The following is an 18,989-nucleotide window of genomic DNA, read 5'->3' as shown; positions in this document are numbered from 1 at the left end:
GGAAGATTGACAGTAGGGAAGAAATTGTATACAACAATTTAGAATATTAAAAACAATTATAAATCCTGCTTTATTTTTATTTAATACACATTGGATTGCACTAAGATACTTCTGTATTGCCATACAGTGTTGTAAGGTAAAATTACAAAAACATTCAAGCAATGAATTCTAGCTAGGTATAAAGAGATGTACACCCACATGTGTGGGTATTAAAATAGTATATACTGTTACAATATAGCTACACATGACAGAAAGTAGCATGACCTACATAACCTGAAACATACACTGGAATACCATACTGCATAGACTACATGTGACAAACGGCTACCACATTGCATTATCACAGCAAAATACGATTTCCTAATTTATACTGTCTGAAAGATCACACAATTTCATAGACATTCTTTAATAGCTACTTTAATTTGTGCATACACGAAGTTAACTGGCAATTAATTGTCCTATGAGGATCATGTATCTAGTGTTCAATGATCCATGGGTTAGGTATGACACAGCACAGCTGTGTGATAATATGAACAGGACACTTTGTTGACCTTCAGATGTTTGGGGATTCCTTCCACAAGTTTGGGTATGTCACTTCTAAACAGGTACCTATGGCCGGAGGATTCTGGGTGACCCAATCTTCCATCACTTCCACAACCCCAAGTGAAAACTAATCCTCCCTCAGTTACTGCACTGCTGTGAATCCCTCCTGCAGAGACTTGAGTGACTTGCTGGTGAAAGAAATATTGTTGGTCAAGCGCTGTAAACTGGTGTCTTGAGTTTTGGTCACCAAGGCCAAGTTTTCCCTTGTAACCATCACCACATGATAAGACTGTTCCATCTGTGCTGCATACTAGTGTGTGACCATGATGTTCACCTTGAGAACAGCTTGTTTCGGATATTTCTTTTTCTTGGACATTTGCTACTTTTGTCGGGACCAACTTGTTAGTCAAGTCACTTCCATGACCAAGTGCTCCATCTTGACCCTTGCCAAGTGTGTAGAGTTCTCCGGCACTGGTAACTATAGCAACATGACAATATCCACAGCTCACATGTTTGACATCGTTTATTGTTGGAACGGGAACTGGTTTGGTGTTATCTTGTTCACTTCCATTCCCCAGAACTCCATACTTACCAGCCCCCCACGAGTAACACTCTCCATTTTCAGCTACTGCATAAGTGAAGTTATACCCACATGACACAAGTCGAAACTTTAATGGAGCAAAACTAAGTTGCACAGGTGACAAAACCATTGGAGGAAGCCCTTCAGCAACAACACAATGTGTTTTATTATATCCCCAACAGTAAACATCACCTGATGAAATACAACAAGTGTGCCAGTGACCACAACTGATTTGTGAAACATCTTTTGGTAGAGCCAATTGCTTCATAGTGGAGCAATCATCCTCACTTCCTAGACCTGTTCGGCCATATTTACCACACCCACAAGCTAATACTCTGTGTTCCTTGCTGGTAACATGTTCTACCAGACATGCCGTGAAGTGACCTCCACAATAGATATCTAAGATGACGGTGTTCTTGACATTCAGTGGTTGAGGGAGTTCAGCAGTTGTATTACCTCTATTACCCAGTTGGCCGTACTTGCCAAACCCCCAAGTGAAGGCTGTAGCCCCTGGCTGCTGCATTCCAGCCTGCAAAATAGATGCCGTATATTATAGCGCACTCCTCCGGATACTGCACATTAATAATAGTTATTAATTGTATCATAAAACAAACCATACCAACACGACATGTTCAAGGCGAATATAACAAGTACTGTTGAGAAAAACTTGCATGTAAACTTCGATGTAAACTTACCATTTTGTTCCGTATACTTATCGTATCAATAAATTAGAATACAACCTCACGTGTAGTCCTCTATTAGAAACATGTCGAAGAGAAGTGAGTTATATCCGTCTCGCTGCTTCAATCCGTGGCTCGTTGTTGTTCTCTAACTGTAGAAATGTGTTTTTCATGATTGTATTTTTATCTTCGTCTGGTTTACTTGTGCTTCAGGGGGAGCAGGAGGATCCGGAGCGAAATTTCGTGTATCGCTGGGTCTACCGGTGGGAGCCGTTATGAACTGCGCAGACAACACCGGAGCGAAAAGCTTGTATATAATCTCTGTTAAGGGAATAAAAGGAAGATTAAACAGGCTACCCGCTGCAAGTGTAGGAGACCTCGTGCTAGGAACAGTAAAGAAAGGAAAACCAGAATTAAGAAAGAAGGGTATGCAAAGGCCGAGACAAATATACTACTTACTGTGCTGTGTGTAGTGTTACCGTTAGTGGTGGTACGGCAGCGAAAACCGTATCGTAGGAAGGACGGGACCTTCATTTATTTCGAAGGTAATTGCAAATATTTAATTTAATGGTGTAACAAAATTATCTAATATTCCCACCTTCAGATAACGCAGGTGTTATTGTGAATAATAAAGGAGAAATGAAAGGTAACCTGTTTTACTAGTAAATACTGCCATGTAACTTGTTTTCTTTTAATAGGTTCTACGGTAACAGGACCAGTGGCAAAAGAGTGTGCTGATCTGTGGCCACGTATTGCCTCAAATTCAGGCAGTATAGCTTGAACAATATAACAATTTTACCAACGACCATGATGATGATGATGATGATGAATTTAATTGGTGTATAAATAGCATAGGTATAGAAGGGTCAATAGTAAGTTCACATGGATGTATAGTGTCTTCTCTTCTTTGTGCTGGATCAAAACTCCAAGGATTTGTCTGGACAGACAAGACACAGTATTCAGGGTGGACATTTTGTGCAACAAGATTCCTTACCTGCATTCTCCCGTTTTATTGCATTATTACTGATTGACAATTGTTTCACAAACTTGCTGAACGTGTCAAGTGCTGGTTTAAGTGATGTAGATTCAGCAACTGCAACAACCACCATACATAACCTAGCTTTGGATTAAGCTGACAGACCTTTGCGTGGGTTCTTGGCACTGCTAGCTTGACTTGCTTCATCCTCACTAGCTTGATAGACTTCATCTACTTGACTACGTAGTAAACTATGGGGAACATTTTTACATACTCAGATTTGATTGGTTATAGTATTGGTTACCTGATTGTGGGAGCTTCAAAAGGATTAAAATTATCCGCCTTGTCAATATCAATTGGTACACATACACGACCTATAAAACATCCAGGATTAGAAAGTACAGTACAGAGCTGTGTAACACCTTAAGATTTGGTGCATGGATCTATGTAATGGGATTTGTCATTTCCAACATATTCTAGATAGGGGCAATGGTCTTAGCAGAAAGTTATTGTACCTTCTTACCAGTAAGTGTCTACTTTTTTCTCTCTTTGTCATCGACATTAACTAATGAGACCTTAAGCTGCTAACTAGTTAGCCATTCTCAAATGGTGGCCAACTTAGAGGGACAACCGATGGAAGTTTGAGGCAGCAACAGGTCTGTGGTTTTAGTTGAAATTTTGGGCCACTACACTGGTAAAGCCAGCAAGCCTGTCCTTTACCAGTAGGTGTGGGTACTGCAGTTTTCAAAGTCCTTGCAATGCAAAGCATCATGCGCTAATATTGTGTCAGCATGCGCAGTTCTTTAAATGTACTAACTACACCTGTAATGTTCAGTTGTATGCGTAAGCATGTTTATAGTCCTGTGAGTCAGTAGTCGTCACTGAAAATCTGCTGTTGAACAACTGCGCACGCACATGCTTGTATAGCGCATGACGCTTTGCATTGCAAGAACTTGGGAAACCGCAGTAGTCTTGTGAAACTTGATCCCAATGACAAGAAAAAAAGCAATGTGGCCTGTGGCCATGCAAGACTACCAAGTGTCTGGATCATTTATTTGTTTTACAGTGCAGAAATCACACATTATAACGCACAGATATAATTACATAACTTATTACAAAACTGATCTAAGGAGGGAAAATTAATTATGTAGGGGGAGTGGGTTCCAAAGCTAAATCATGTGAATATCTCATTTAGTGCCATAATTAACAAGTTCTGTTGCATGTCTAAAATTACACACCTGTTTTAGGGTGGACACAAAATGGACTCTTTAGTAGATGGTTTAGTCCCTTAGAGACATTGATATCAAGTCTTGGATAAGCAAACTGTATCATGATGTCATTGTGATCCACATCAATTTTCTTCTTCTGTGAAACTTTGTAACACTCAGCACATATTCTACCCCAGCGATGCAGTGAATCCTGTTGGGACTCAGCAAATTCCTTATCCAGATTATTCCGTACTGAGTGAATAGATAAGGGGAAATTGTGAAAACCAATTTAGGATAATTAAGAAAGGATACTGTCTCCAGGCAACAGCGCCAACATCTTTGACCATCTCTCTGGTGTGCTTAAGTACTCCTGGTCTTTGACCAGGTCATTAAAATATTTCTCAATTATTTCCAATGAGTAACTAGGAATAGAGCACCTCATTATGTATAATAGTGCTTGGGGATTTCCTATGTTTAATTACCTTATTAAGGGATGAAATGGTCTTTTGAGGTTCACCTTTTTCTTTTGGTGCTCTCCACCCTGAAATGATAGTACAACCGCATTTGTTACAGTGTTCGTCCCTCATAAATACTTACAGACACAAGTGTCAAATATTCTACAATGGCTGAACGCGCTTCTTGTCCAAGCCTGCGTGCTTCCAAGTCACACACCCAACAATGGACACCACGGCGACCACTGTAAACCCACAACACATGCCGAAAACCAAAGTCATCTGTAAAAACAAATGCATTTAATTTACCATCACATGGCGTGCCATAAACAAATGAACAAAAGTCAAACCTTATTTACATTAATAATCTAGTTGGCCCTACTTATCAAGACTGATGACCTACTAATCTACAGGTCAGTGTTTCATATACATTTGGAGCAGTGATTCATGGAGGTACATGAGCCCATGGAACAAGTAGGGGGTGCATGCATGGTACACAACTGAAGCTTCAATGTACTCTTATAGAACAACCAATTACTCCTTTTGCCATACTTGGCTGTGACCTGCCAATACTAAGGTCATCTATACACCATTCACCTCTCAGAGCTCTGTCCACAACTTTGATAGCAATAATCATGTATTTCCAGCAGAGGAGGCAAATACTAGCACCACTGTGGGAGAATCAAATCACACCAACCAAATGAGATATGTACAAGGTCACCTGCAGCAGTTGCGTACATCATCATAATCTGTCATGTCGAGGTCAAATACAAGCTCCTTCTCAAGAGGCTTGAAGTTGGCTGCTGGAACTTTCTTACGATTTGCTACCTAGGAAACAATAGGCCTTAAAATATAACACTATCATAATACTGATACAATCACATAGTTTATATCATGATTATAGACATGACTGCAATGTTACACACCACAGCATTTCAGTCATCACTAGCTAAGATAAATAACATAATTGGGCTACTAATGACAACACCTTCAGTATCTGCATGCACAAAAGAGCTTTATAGCACAACCAATGCATGGGTCAGGCACTTCACTCGTTTGGGATGATTTTTATTTCACACAAGAGTATTTATGTGCTCTCTAGACAGATATATATCATCATGCCCATAACAAAAATATTAGCATTATAAACTATCAGTAGTCACTGGACTGTTACTCGTTCCATCTTAATGGTGCCATTTCGGATGAATCCGGGCAACATGGAGCAAACTCTGTAGATATGTGGTTATTCCGATTCACTATAGGCACCACCTGCACATCTGACAAGGTAAAGGAGGCTAATCGAGGTACATCCTAGAATGCAGGCAAGTTTGTTTGAATCACACTAACCAATTGTGCAAAACAGAATATACGTAGGATGGCAGATATTTTTATGATCAAACTGTGCAGTGGGACACATGCAATCCCTTTGCTAAATTTTTAATACTTTTACAAAAGGCAGCTAGGTGCATAATATGGTTACCTCGAGCCCGGGTTACCTCAGTACAATTATAGCCAGTACACACCTTAATGTTGTAAATGGCTCCTATGTCAATCTTGTGCGGGTTTTGTGTTTTCAACGCTTCTTCAAACTCTTTCCTGTCCTGAAATGACTGGTAACGAATATAGATATCACCTTCAATTGTAAACGAGAACTCTCTGTGAGTGAAATACCTCCCTTTCTCCACTGCCAGAAACACTATTAAAACACTTCAAATGCAGACGACCGGTACCTTCACTATACGACAACCATTGGTAGTACTTTTCATAGGGGAATAATCTCATATAATACTGCTTCAACAGTATTGGATACTGCGCCTTATCGTAAGCGTGCTCGTCTGATTCCTCCATGGCGCCCTTCCCGCGAAATATCAACCAAAATTCTAAACCACGTGACTTTCGACGTCACTTTCCCGCCACGAGATTGAAATGATGGCAACTCCCAGCGTAGTTAACACCTCCGTGTTTCCAGATGAAGAGTTTATTTCAGTTGCTAAGCAAGTAAACAATCCTGATTTTACTGGATATGAATTCTACATTGAAACAATGGGGGTGAAATTTTACAGGAAATATCGCCAGGCACGTGTGTGTGTATTCCAGTTAACGCACACGTTATGATGTTTTATTCTGCAGAGCTCTGGACTGTACGAGTACAAGGTACACGGAGTGATGGATCTGGACCCGATAATATGTGGGAACGTGTACGTTGACTGGGAGTATCGGAAACAGTGGGACAAATATGTAATGGGTACGGTAAATATGCGGAGTAACAAGTTATCCGGATGCTAAATTTATGTGTCTTACAGGGTTTGCATGTCGGTTGTCAATGTGTGAATCATGTGAAAATCAACCGAGCAGATGCTTTTCAAAATTCTTACAATTTTTCACATGGTATCACTAACATAGATATTATACACTACGTAGTATCTATGTCACTAGTGAAAGAAATTTGTAACCAACAACCGTCTCAATCTTCTGTAGCTAAATTGCACCCATACCAGCATAATGTCTTATGAATCAAGGTAACTTCATGATTCTTACTCTGTACTACTACCCCCCAAGAATGGTGTGTGGTACACAACTGAATGGCTACCACATTACTGTTTGGTTCCCTTTAGCTTCCACTGTTCTGTAGAATATCTCCTTCAGTCCAAGGCTACTGATGTTAAGATGCTTGTTCATTATAAAAATCACAGGTGCACTTGGGTCGGCTGCAATGCTAGTTGTAGGGCCTGATTAGTGACTTGAAATTGATATAGCTATTATAGCTAGCTAGCTCTCGACTGCAAGTCAGAAATTCCATAATACCAAGAGTAAATAAATAGCAACGTGGTCAAAACATAGTTACCCTCTGCCCATACAAGTATACATGAAAATGGGAAACTGCCCACACAACAGTCATAGTTTCCAATTCCGATATACTGTAATTCCTCTCAGCAGTGTTCAAAGATCAGTTAGCAAAGGCAATCGGGTGAACTTGCTCATGTTGCTGTGACAATACTGCTCCAACTGGCATCTGTACGGCAAATTAAATGAGGGGTAAGCCAGAATTGGAGCTGAACATAATCTTTAATGTGTCAAAGGCAGTTTGGCAATCATTACTCCACTTAAAGTATCCTTTTTGGTGAGGGCATGAAGTAGGTGTGCTACACAAGCTTACCCTCAGATAAATCTGCAGTAGAAGGAGGAAATGTTTCAACTCAAAGTCACATTGTTTGGGTGTGAAAATTCCTTGACTGCAGTGACTAGCCTCTGGTTAGCTTGGAGTCCTAATAGTGTTATCGTCTAGCCCAGATACTCCACTCCTTGGCATATAAATTTGCACTTCTCAGGCTTGAGTGTCAGACCAACATCTTGAATGTGTTGCAGGACCTGTTTAAGGTAAGGTGGGTGTTCTTCTAGCAACTTTGAGAATATTAGCTCATCATCAATATTTATTGTCACAAAGTCAGGTCCATTGGTAGGATTTAATCCCATAAGAACTCGATTCATTAGACGTTGGAATACCGAGGGGGTTGTCAGCCCAAATGGCATCACACAAAACTCAAAAAGGCCTTGTGGAGTAACCAAGAGTTCATAATACAAGTAAGGGAGTCCCTTGCTTATATTATGAACCCTTGGAGTAACAAATGCTGTTTTCTCTTTGGATTTGTCAATACCTATCATACAGTACGATAGTACTGTATATTAGGGACATCAAAGGTGTGGGGGCGATCCGTGATGTAATATAACCCGAAAACCTGCCACGATTTCTCCTCACAACGACATGACAGTATTGGTTGGGTAAAACCAAGCCCAAAAGTATCTTCAGATCGACCCGAAACGTTTGCGTTAAGTTGCTACAGAATTTAGAAAAAAATTTATTCAACAGAATTTTCTACTGCCTGCCTGCCTGCCTGCCTGCCTGCCTGCCTGCCTGCCTGCCTGCCTGCCTGCCTGCCTGCCTGCCTGCCTGCCTGCCTGCCTGCCTGCCTGCCTGCCTGCCTGCCTGCCTGCCTGCCTGCCTGCCTGCCTGCCTGCCTGCCTGCCTGCCTGCCTGCCTGCCTGCCTGCCTGCCTGCCTGCCTGCCTGCCTGCCTGCCTGCCTGCCTGCCTGCCTGACGTCTTCAGTCAAGCGTAGCGGAAAAGTGGCTACAGCTACAGCCCTAGTTTTTTCACAGAAACGTTTCTAGTTCGCTTAAGAAAAAAACCTTTGGTATATTGATAAGCATACAATGCTTACGCTATTGTCTTACCTTTTATCCTTCTTTACCATGGCCATCAGTCAAGGTTCTACCGCTGAGTGTTAATAGACTACAGTACGGCTTCCATACCAGTGTATATTGCATCAAACTATTCGAATACACGTGGTCGCCGGTTGCACCAAATACACACGTGTACGTGACTCACTATTGATATCGATCAGAGAGAGCAACTCACGGCGAACTACATAGCAATGTGTAAGTCAATAAATATAGTTTAATTAGTAACAATGTTAAATCGACTCGGGGTCATCCAGGTCCTGCTTTACACCAGGTCTGACCCCACGTGCTAAATTAAATGTGGACATGCTACTACACGTCATAACGTAGCTCTGCTTCTTTCGTGAGCCACGCCCACTTATGTAAATTACAGTCTGTAGACATATGGTAGCCACGTCCATTCATCAGTGTGTAGGTATGTATGAATCCACGCCCACTTACGTAAATTACAGTCTGTAGACATATGGTAGCCACGCCCATTCATCAGTCCATAAGTATGAACGAATCCACATCCATTATTGTCTGCAGGTTTATGTAGAGCCACGCCCACTGACCAGTTGTTATTGTAAGAGTCATAATCTAGTATAATAGTGCTGTGAGTAACTCAGCAGACATTTAGTGGTCATGAGCTTGCAAAAAAACTTCACAAACAAGTATAAGAAAAAATTTGGAATTTTAAATTAGATTAGGGACAATGTATAATGCTGCAATAAAAAGTACTGAAACAAGCTGGATCGGAGTCAGACATGGGGCCAAGTACACGAGTACTTATACTTAAGTACACTTAAGTACAGATTTGAAAGTACTTGTACTTTACTTAAATACTTTCTTAAATTCCCCAATGTACTTGTACTTATACTCAAGTACTTTGCTAAGTACTTGTATGTACTTGAGTACTTAAAGTACTTGTAAGTACTGCAAACATTGTACATAGTTTGTACACAGTGGGTGTACAATGAGAATATCAAAATTGTATGAAGGTGCAGTTTACAACTTATTGCGATTCTTCTACTGCCTTCCCCAACCTTACTGTGTATCATGTTGCCACGATTAACAATGTCGCCAATGCTGTTGTTCAAGTCAGTGCGTTTTAAGAGTTTTAGAGAGAGAATAGTTGACAAAAACCAACCCCCCTAGGCACACTTACATACTACAATACACTGAATACAGCATATATTTTACTACAGCAAAATGTACTTGTACTTTACTTAAGTACTTCCAGCATGTACTTGTACTTTACTTAAGTACTCTCTTGATTGCTACTGGAGTACTTGTACTTGTACTTGGAAAATTCAAAAGTACTTGTACTTTACTTAAGTACTTTTAAATGTACTTGGCCCCATGTCTGATCGGAGTAGTACGTAATGTCCAAATACTGTAAAACAATAAGAAGTGAATATCCCTACTGTGCATTGAGTGTAGCACAGTAGGGATATTCACTTCTTATTGTTTTACAGTATTTGGACATTACGTACTACTCCGATCCAGCTTGTTTCAGTACTTTTTATTGCAGCATTATACGTTGTCCCTAATCTAATTTAAAATTCCAAATTTTTTCTTATACTTGTAGTATGTATGCGTTGAGCTGAATCCTCAAAAAACATTTAATGACTCATGGATGTAATTATTACATATGATCTTGAAATTTGTAGTACTGCTTGACCCGCTAAAAATATTTCAAAATCTTTTTGTTCAAATGTCTGACATAATATTTCCGGCCAATGAGCCTTATCCGAAATTACGTCACTGACATAAAATGGCCGCTGTAGTGTGGGGACGTTCGTAAAATTTGTATGGACAACTATGGGAAGAAAATTTTTGAACAGCGATATCTCAGCTAAGACGGAAGATATCGAGCTCTAACCAGCAGGTATGGTTACAAATTAGCTGAAAGAATAGGAATCTAGCGTTGTTTTGAAAATCAACCGAAAATCGCTTTTACGTACTTATTGTAATTATCTTCCTTCTTGGCTGGGATATTGCAGTTCAAAAATTTTCTTCCCATAGTCACCCATATAAATTTTACGAATGTCCCCACACTACTCATCAAAATTTTCACAATACATTTCCTATGGGAAGCCATATAAGTACAGTGTCCATGGCAGCCTTTTCCCAAACTTATAATGGAGCCAAACCGTACATGTCTGTTGTTGACACCTTTGCTGTTACCAATAATCATCTGGTTGGTTGAAATGTTAACTCTGTTGAGAAAAAATCCACTTTTAATTTTTAGCTGTTTTTCAGGATTCAGCTCAACTTGTACATACTATAGAAAAATATTTTTCCTGGCCCAGCTGGATTAGAAGGTAATCTGTATGGAACAGGAAAAGCATCAACTTTGGTGACAGCGGCAGTGGTCCACACAGAATTTGTGAGTGCCATCACGCTTCCCAACCATGACCACAGGGCTTGCCCTGGGGACTCTTAGAGGGTTGTATTACACTAGACAATTGCATACAGGGCTTGCCCCAGGGACTCTTAGAGGGTTGTATTAACTAGACAATTGCATTGCTTCCACCAACTGTCCTAAAAGTTCTGTCCTTTGTTGTATATCAACTTCTGGCAGGACCCTCCTAACAATTGATTTAACCTTACTTTGATTCTGCTCATCAATTTTCTCAGGGTACATTTTGTCCATCACTTCAACTGCCTCAGGTTCCTTTGGGACCAGATGGATTGCTATGTATCAAGTGCACATTAGCCAAAGGACTGAGCAGGACTACAGTATTCCATCTCCTTCAAGTTCCATCAATAATGGCCTAGCATCTGCATTACTATGGGGAACACATTCCGCTGTTGCTGATGTGGGAGCAGTCTCACCATATTAACTATATGGACCTTTACCGTTAGTACTCGAGCAGTGTGATCAACTCAAGCAGTATGATCATCATGGTCCAGTTTGCATTTACCACTTCTCTACTGCTGAACTTCCTCATAGTATGGCAGGATTCCTAGCTGCTGAGACACACTCCCTCAGACAGTAAAAGCTGATCATACACATCCATCTTTATGTAGATGGGGTCTTCATAGCCCTGTCTTCATATGGAACATCCAGATCTATTCTGCCATCAGGGGTAAATGGTATCAAAGGTAAATGGTTTTTGATCATATGTTCTTGGTGTTTTATCAGGGTTTCAAAAAGTCTTTCTTTTTTAAGTGGGCTGCCAACGCTACTCTCTTGAGCAACTGTCCACCAATAATAGTGATATCGGCACCGCTATCAGTAATTCCGTAAACAGGAACACCTTGAAGGGCACACTGGGTCACCTTTCTCTCTAATTTGATGCACCCCTGTGTTGCCTTCTGCTTCCTCAGACGAAGATTCCAAGAATGCATATTAAACACTGCTGACTGAGACACTGGTTTGTCATCAGCTTGTACTGTTTTGGCTCCAGGCATTTAGAGTACTCTTCTGTCCACTTTCCTTGCTTAAATCCTTTTTCAGATGCCCTGATTGGTTACAGTTGAAACAAAATTTAGAGATGTCCTACCCAATCCTTGTACTTAGGGAAGTTTCCTTTCGTTTCCTGCAATTCAGTCTGCCTGTGTTGCTCATTCTTGGCTGCCACACATTAATCTGCATAAGACTGGGCACCTGAAACTGCCAGTACACACACAATCTCCATCCTCAATTCCTTCTGCAGCTAGCCATACAACAATGAGTCTCTGCTGTCAAACTCTCCCTGTCAGAAGCCTGTTAAAACAGCTTTTTGAGACTGTGAATAAAGTCTGATATACTTTCTCGAGGGTTCCTGACTGCATGCCGGAAGTCTTGAGCTGCTAGTTTCTGGACACCATTTTCTAGCTTCTCTTGAAGCTTAGCTGTAAATGAACTACAGTCCTATGTGCTCATTAGACTCCACTCCTGTAGGGCTTTGCCCCTCAAATAACCTGCCAACTGTAGCGGTTTTTCTTCTTTACCCCACCCACGTCAAATCTTTACTCTCCCCTGTAAAAGGGTCCAAGGAGGGTGCTGCCTTGCCCCTTCTCACAAGAGTAGTAGTTACTCCACATATCACTGGCATTATGTAGTAGGTTTGGTGAAAACCTAGTGAGTCTTTGGTGTGCTTGCCATCTGATGTGATCCCGGTTGAATACTTAATTTCTCATTCTACGGGGCTGTCCAAACCTGCTTTTGTAATGTAGTGATCTCAGCATCTTTCTCATCTAATATGTCTTCGTGAGCTAACACAGGGTCACACTTCTGTTTCCAGAATAGTTTCGATTTCTGGCACTCCTTATCTAGCAAACGCTGCAGCTTCCCATCGCTGTCTGACGCAGCTGTCAATTGCTGACCTAGCTCTCCCACTAGATTCTTGTGGACTTGTACCTCCATCCTTACCTCACCCAGCTTATTGGAAAGGCTTGTACATTCTTTCCTCACTTCGTGCAGTGCACTGCATAAACATTTGTCACCTTGCATGACTGTCTGCACATGATTGACCATGATGCTTTGTACACATTGTATTATTCTACTTTCAGTAATCAAGTACAAGTTATCACTACCGCTTTTACCTTTGACAACAACTTGAATCATATCCTATGGTCCTCAGCTTTTCATCAAGCATCTGCTTTACATCTCCAGCTTCCTCCGTTGGCACACCTAATGCTTCACCTATCCTTTTGGTATGGGTGACATTCAATTGTTTTGAATACGTTGGTTCTTTGGGATTATCATCCTAATCACTCTCCTGTGAGTCTTCAGTGTCAGAATTTTGCCCTTCTTGACTAGCACTCTTGAGCATCATAAATTCTTATTAGAGCACACACACAATTGACTTATGGGATAACATTTTACGTATATGTTTTCACCGAGTGCTTTTTATATAGCACTCGTGGCAATGCTTTAAATGATTTATGGAACTTTTTAGTTGTGTAGCTTCACCATACACTAGGACTCGTAATTAACATGTGTTGCACAAATTATTAGCAGCCTGAATGCAGACAAACTAGTTTAACAGAGTAACTCACTCGTAGTTCACCATAGTTTGGCATGATAGACGTTTATCGCATATTTTGGCAGGTTTTGGTCACAACCCACAATCAGTTCTATTGTGACACATGGTGAAATATTTCTGTGATATCTCCAGGACTTGTCCATTTACATTAACAAACGTAACAGCAACGTTACCTTCTCCCACCCATCATCGAAGCATTTAGGTATGTCTATAAAAGCAATCCAGTGGTAAAGCTCGTATTGGGTGGGGTGATTGACCACTCAGCGTGGCAAGGGCCATCAGCCTTCACCGGCTTGGGTGATTAGTCCTACTGGCGTGAGCACCACGGGCTATTAACCTGCACTAGAGCATGTGGGCAACTGTGCTTTATTGCACTGCAGAGTGCTTTATTGTACGAATAAAGCAGTCTTTGTGGGTAATAAAGCACGGTTTGCCCTGAAGTGTACTTTAGGAAATTTAAAGTACACCTTTTCCTTTTATTTAACCTTGCCCATGCAGAGTTCTGTAAATACTAGTTAAAGCACCGCCACGTACAATATGGAAATAAAAGCACGAGGGCATGGGCGAGACTAATATATATATATAGCATGAGGCGAAGCTGAGTGCTATATTAGGCTTGAGACCATACCTGAGTGCTTTTATTGTACAAGTGTAGCGGTGCTTTAACTGGTTTAGAGTGCTTTCTTGTAGTCTTTCTTGGAGCATTCGTTTCGTGAATTCGAACTGCGTCAGTTTTCAGCATCGGTAAGTGTCTATGTAGTACAGTTGTGGTAGTAATACAAGCAAGAAGTATCTTTTTGGCTACTTTTAGCAATTAGAAATGTTACGCATGTGATCTTGTTTTTCGTATTTATTTTCCATTCAATGCATAACTGTTCTTTATTTTCCATAACTGTACTTTATTGTGATGCAAATGGATAATATAGCACACTTGAATGCGTTACGGAAAATAGAGCACTCTTTTCGCTTTGATCTTGCCAACACAAAGCACTTTACTGTACGAATAAAGCACTGTTTGCCCTAAAGTGTACTTTATTAAATTTAAAGTACACTTTTCCCTTTGATCTTGCCCATGCAAATTCTATAAATATTTATAATTACCAATTACCAGAGTTGCAATTGTCATTGTTGCATGTGTAAGGAGTCTCTGGTTTGGAGCTTTTATCTATGACTTGTTGGCGGACAAATCATGCATTTGACCCAATTTTTCTAGTGAATTAATAACATTATGGTTATTCTTAAGCAAAAACTTGACTGTTTTTGTTTTGTTTTTTTTGGTTGGTGGATAAAGTATACTTGTTTGCAATGATAGTGCTAACACTGTGTTGCTGTTAACAGAATGCTCAAAGTCTACCAAAATTGCTGATATTGACTGGTATATCTACTGTATTGTGCATTATAATCAACACAATTGCTCTCTACATGTACATCTGTATATGTAGAAAGTGAAGCTGATGAACAGTGTGTTCCTGAACCTGATCTTACTGTTTTGTACTTGTTTCCTCTGCAGAGCTTTATCCCATCAAGGATGAGCAGTCCAACAAGGAGGGGTTGTATTGGAAGGTTGATTTTCCATTTCCAATGTCTGACAGAGATGTATCCTTTTTGTGGTGTTGTGTGTGTGTGTTTATATTGGTGTTATGCAACCAAGTGTCAGTTTGCGCTAAGTACATTACTCGAACTTATGTTTACTCGGATACTCTAACAATGAAGCTATTTTGGTGTTACTTTCACTCCCATTTTACATGTGATATACTGTCTAACAGAAATTGAAATTTTGATAATCAAGTCTCCCACACCAGTAATGGTACGCATTTCTAAACTCCCAAGGTATGAACACAGAAAAGGCTTTTTGTTGTTTTTTCTACTGCTGATCACATATACAGTACTATACAACACTATTCAGTTACACAAAACCTCTCAAAAAACACCTTGTTTAGCAGTCTGCTTCAAGAGATTTTATTACTCACAGCTGAAGTTATTTAGGGATCAAGTTACAGGGATTTTTTTTTCCTACATTCAAAACTGAACACTTTCTGTGCTGGCTTACAGCCTTATACAGGTCTTTAATAGGATGGAAATGTCCTAACCAAGGTGTCTATAATAATGAGGTTCCTTTACCCTTAACTGTTGCTAGTACACATTTATCAGGGACATGAAAGTAGTCCAGCTAGACGGAGCCATTACTCCAGTTGTGATTGCTCGTAGTGAACCATTTGCTAGCTATCCAGAGAATTCCGATGTGATCAGGGTGGATGATTATTGTCAGGAATGTGCCATGCAAAGTGATGGCAAATCTGGAGCAAAGGGTAAGACTCTGATTATAAGTAATTTATTTGTAGCGTAAGTGCAACCTCAGACTAGCTAATGTACAAAGCTAAGTGAGTAAATTGTGCAGGCATCCTCAAAAATTGTGTTAAGCTTTTGAAATATTTGTGTAGGGAAGTGTACAGATAGCTAGACAATCACTCACTAGTTTTGACAACTCTTTACCACAATGGATGTTACCCATTCTAAACTGTTACATAGTTTGATCGAGGTGACAAGAGTCAAGCATTAGTTTTGTATGTGTGTAGTGATGCTTGTTAACACTTGAAAATGTGAGTGTGCTTGCATGGTATTCTCTTAGTACATAAAACATGAACTAGTCTGACAAGACCATGTCATTATAGTGGCCATTATAGATAGCTATTTTTATCATGTAACTTTTAAATTTTCTACAGCCTACATGCATTACTATGACAACCCAAAGGGGATGATCCCTACCTGGCTGATCAACTGGGGTGCCAAGGTGAGTCCTCAACACTACTGCTCATATTGTATCATTGCCTCACCCGTCATACAGTATGGTGTGCCACAGTTCCTACAGACGATGCAAGATGCTTGTAAGAATTACCCTCAGTATGTCAACGACCAGGGGCGCACTTTGATTCCCAGCCCAGAGCCTGCTATCATAGCATAGTACTTGTACAGCATTAAATTGTTTTTTTACACACAAAGATATACAATATATTGTACATAAGTATATATTATTGTTGTAATTACAATGTGAGTGATAATGTGAACTAAAGGTTAGATGAATTGTCTCAAACACTTTGGCAGTTCTACATCGTCAAAGTACGGATGGCTTAGAGCATTGAGTGCTGATATTCTCCCAGCTGGTTCATATGTTAACATTTGCTGTAGGGCAACACATACAAGTGTTATGCTGTCAAATTGTGGTCACCTTACCTCTAGCAAGTCCACTCCTACGTCACACAAAGATTTGAGTAATGAACTGAGCTTTTGTCGTGGCCACTTTGGGAAGGAATCTTTGAAATCTGGTAGCGCACTGACTCCAGGCCACATGCAGTCATCTGGAGTGCCTCGTGTTCTAGAGAGGGTGGTAGTGCGTAATGATGTGTAGGTGAGGGTGGACATGTAATAAAATGTCTCACTTATTGGCCACTTAGGTCCCAAACATAGCTAAGGGACCTATTTTCTTTATATTAATGAGGCTTCACTGCACAGATTCATGTGTAATGTGTGTGTGTTCTATCACACAATGTGACATTACCGAAAGATACGGAACAGTTGATCAATCTCAGAATCACCAGGAAACAATGCTCTCCGAGATAGCTACACAGATATTGAAAAAAAAATTACCCCACATTACATGACACCAGTGTTATGAATTTTCAACATACCACAAACATGTGAACTAGATGAAATTAGAACCCATACAACGATACTATCACAAAATAACAGCAGCAAAATGGCGGTAGATAGCAGTAGCAGAGGGTTGGAGCAGGAAGAAAGCATGTTAAACTTTTGCTACCTCCTTCAAGGCCAGCAATTACTAACAAAAAGTGAGCTAGATTTGTTATTGGATAGAGAAGTGCCCTGGTTGGATAGGCTTAAGCAGTTTGATAAAGTGTTAAACAATCTACTGGGCCCTGAGCACCCTCCCATTGGAACACTATTTAAATACAGTGTTGACAAGCTCAGTTGTCTTGTGGAAGCTAGGAAGGCCACAAAAACACTTAGGGTTATTGGTAAAGAGCTGCAAGAGAAATACTGTACAATTGGGCTGCAGCCAGAAGAGGAAAATGGTACCTGGTTGCAGCATGAACAACTGTTTCCACTGGGTCATATGCATGTGGTGAAAATGACAGCGGATAAAAAACAGACGCAGCAATTTTCTGTTGAAGAGTTAAACAATACATCCAAATGGCACGCCTTACTAATTGGAGGCCCTGGAATTGGTAAAACAAGTTTTATTTGGAAGCTGACACAAGAATGGGCAAAGGGTAATGTACTGGAGAGCTTTCTAGCTGTGTTTTATGTTAACATCAAAGACAAACAGACCGACAACACATCTGACATTGAAGGTACATTACTTGGTAAGATGAAACACATGTACAACCAGATCCAAACATCACAGCAAGTGCTTTTCATTTTGGATGACTTCGACCACAAGTCGACAACCCGATGGGATTTGCTTGTTGCTAAAAAGTTTCCCCATGCCTCACTGCTGGTCATAGCACAGACTAAATCACTTCCACACTTATCCTCACTACAATGGCACTTTGTATACAAGATGAAAGGCATGCTTGGCCATCCTGAAATCTCTGACAAGATCCAACATTACAAAGTCCTCACAGAAAAAGAAGCAAGTTCATTATTCAGTCTCCCTTTAGTCATGGATGTCACTGCTAAAGTTTTGGATGGAAAGACCTGTCATACCAAAACAAATGTAGCCAAATTGGTGCATGAAATAATAAGGGGTGTTATAAAACGATACCTGAAGGTCAGCGGTAAAGATATAAGTGACATCGATATGGAAAGTCACGAGTTCCTCAACAATCAAGTTTTCAATAGGCTTTGTAAAATGGCTTTCCATTATGTACCGGGCAGCTGTAGTGTGAAAATGAGACCTACGGAAAGTTATGTTGAAACTTTTGGTCTTGCTGATCCCATGAGTACAGTAAACGGTATCATGTTATACACCTTCTACCATAAGGTGCTACAGAGCTTTCTAGCAGCAGTGCACATGGCCGGCCCTGGGGAAAACTCATTGGAAACTCTAACAACAAATCCCCACTATCAACTGGCGTGGTATTTCTATGGTTACCTCAATCCTACTTATAAGCCTTCTCCACAACTCATTACAATGCCATATTACGTCCTTGGTGCTAATGACCTGTTGGTATACAAAAATGCTGCTGAAAGTTTACAATCCACACATGTAACATTAAAAGATAAAAAGATCACTTGTTCATGCTTGTATACTCTCGGACAGTTGATGGCACATGCTCAGAATACCAGATGGTCCCTTGAATTTCTGCGCTGCGACATTCAACCTCAAGCCTTAGT

General features: G+C 40.4%; 5 protein-coding genes across 6 annotated transcripts in view; 2 read left to right on the top strand and 3 right to left on the bottom strand.

Annotated features, from left to right (window-relative positions):
* Nucleotides 1–375: 375 nt before the first annotated feature.
* Nucleotides 376–1,950, bottom strand: LOC136269148 (uncharacterized). 2 transcript variants are annotated; one of them, XM_066064626.1, is made up of 2 exons: nucleotides 1,819–1,950; nucleotides 376–1,652 (listed from the first exon to the last, which is right to left on the bottom strand). In XM_066064626.1, the coding sequence occupies exons 1-2, from the start codon at nucleotides 1,819–1,821 to the stop codon at nucleotides 498–500; spliced, it is 1,158 nt and encodes a 385-aa protein (XP_065920698.1). In that variant the 5' UTR covers nucleotides 1,822–1,950; the 3' UTR covers nucleotides 376–497. The 2 variants fall into 2 exon arrangements, with proteins under 2 accessions (XP_065920698.1, XP_065920697.1); XM_066064625.1 differs by lacking the exon at nucleotides 1,819–1,950 and adding an exon at nucleotides 1,743–1,813.
* On the top strand, nucleotides 1,749–2,638 carry LOC136269154 (large ribosomal subunit protein uL14). Its single transcript, XM_066064637.1, has 5 exons — nucleotides 1,749–1,902; nucleotides 2,017–2,229; nucleotides 2,277–2,348; nucleotides 2,408–2,449; nucleotides 2,502–2,638. The coding sequence occupies exons 1-5, from the start codon at nucleotides 1,890–1,892 to the stop codon at nucleotides 2,582–2,584; spliced, it is 423 nt and encodes a 140-aa protein (XP_065920709.1). The 5' UTR covers nucleotides 1,749–1,889; the 3' UTR covers nucleotides 2,585–2,638.
* LOC136269147 (DNA primase small subunit-like) lies at nucleotides 2,615–6,332 on the bottom strand. Its single transcript, XM_066064624.1, has 12 exons — nucleotides 6,170–6,332; nucleotides 5,963–6,123; nucleotides 5,161–5,267; nucleotides 5,037–5,110; nucleotides 4,585–4,721; nucleotides 4,470–4,528; nucleotides 4,300–4,409; nucleotides 4,018–4,239; nucleotides 3,084–3,153; nucleotides 2,945–3,030; nucleotides 2,798–2,896; nucleotides 2,615–2,740 (listed from the first exon to the last, which is right to left on the bottom strand). The coding sequence occupies exons 1-12, from the start codon at nucleotides 6,285–6,287 to the stop codon at nucleotides 2,721–2,723; spliced, it is 1,263 nt and encodes a 420-aa protein (XP_065920696.1). The 5' UTR covers nucleotides 6,288–6,332; the 3' UTR covers nucleotides 2,615–2,720.
* Nucleotide 6,333: 1 nt separating this feature from the next.
* LOC136269153 (phosphatidylcholine transfer protein-like) lies at nucleotides 6,334–16,725 on the top strand. Its single transcript, XM_066064635.1, has 6 exons — nucleotides 6,334–6,515; nucleotides 6,570–6,684; nucleotides 15,145–15,230; nucleotides 15,772–15,943; nucleotides 16,358–16,425; nucleotides 16,480–16,725. Exons 1-6 carry the CDS (start codon nucleotides 6,366–6,368, stop codon nucleotides 16,594–16,596), a joined length of 708 nt encoding a protein of 235 aa, XP_065920707.1. The 5' UTR covers nucleotides 6,334–6,365; the 3' UTR covers nucleotides 16,597–16,725.
* LOC136269150 (cyclin-dependent kinase 2-like) overlaps nucleotides 16,597–18,989 on the bottom strand; it is a 13,097-nt gene continuing 10,704 nt past the window's right edge. The window contains exons 6-8 of the mRNA XM_066064631.1: nucleotides 17,191–17,252; nucleotides 16,866–17,007; nucleotides 16,597–16,814 (exon numbers count right to left, since the gene is read on the bottom strand). Of these exons, the coding sequence (XP_065920703.1) occupies nucleotides 16,707–16,814; nucleotides 16,866–17,007; nucleotides 17,191–17,252 (312 nt within the window). The 3' untranslated portion in view covers nucleotides 16,597–16,706. The remainder of the gene's footprint in view (nucleotides 16,815–16,865; nucleotides 17,008–17,190; nucleotides 17,253–18,989) is intronic.

Source organism: Dysidea avara, chromosome 10 (assembly GCF_963678975.1).
Source record: "Dysidea avara chromosome 10, odDysAvar1.4, whole genome shotgun sequence".
Taxonomy (NCBI): domain Eukaryota; kingdom Metazoa; phylum Porifera; class Demospongiae; order Dictyoceratida; family Dysideidae; genus Dysidea; species Dysidea avara.
This window is presented reverse-complemented; position numbering and strand designations above follow the sequence as displayed.

Bases quoted from the DNA above. Each gene is read 5' to 3' on its own strand.
- LOC136269148 (XM_066064625.1), bottom strand. From the start codon at position 1,796: ATGCAAGTTTTTCTCAACAGTACTTGTTATATTCGCCTTGAACATGTC. The intron at 1,653-1,742 runs GTATGGTTTGTT...TCTATTTTGCAG, and splicing joins GCCTTGAACATGTCGTGTTG to GCTGGAATGCAGCAGCCAGG.
- LOC136269154 (XM_066064637.1), top strand. The intron at 2,349-2,407 runs GTAATTGCAAAT...TCCCACCTTCAG, and splicing joins GACCTTCATTTATTTCGAAG to ATAACGCAGGTGTTATTGTG. The intron at 2,450-2,501 runs GTAACCTGTTTT...TTCTTTTAATAG, and splicing joins TAATAAAGGAGAAATGAAAG to GTTCTACGGTAACAGGACCA.
- LOC136269147 (XM_066064624.1), bottom strand. From the start codon at position 6,287: ATGGAGGAATCAGACGAGCACGCTTACGATAAGGCGCAGTATCCAATA. The intron at 5,268-5,962 runs GTGTGTACTGGC...ATTGTTTCCTAG, and splicing joins GAGCCATTTACAACATTAAG to GTAGCAAATCGTAAGAAAGT. The intron at 3,154-4,017 runs GTGTGTAATTTT...GATGTTTTATAG, and splicing joins TTGTGTCCACCCTAAAACAG to GTCGTGTATGTGTACCAATT.
- LOC136269153 (XM_066064635.1), top strand. From the start codon at position 6,366: ATGATGGCAACTCCCAGCGTAGTTAACACCTCCGTGTTTCCAGATGAA. The intron at 15,944-16,357 runs GTAAGACTCTGA...AATTTTCTACAG, and splicing joins TGGCAAATCTGGAGCAAAGG to CCTACATGCATTACTATGAC. The intron at 16,426-16,479 runs GTGAGTCCTCAA...CCCGTCATACAG, and splicing joins TGATCAACTGGGGTGCCAAG to TATGGTGTGCCACAGTTCCT.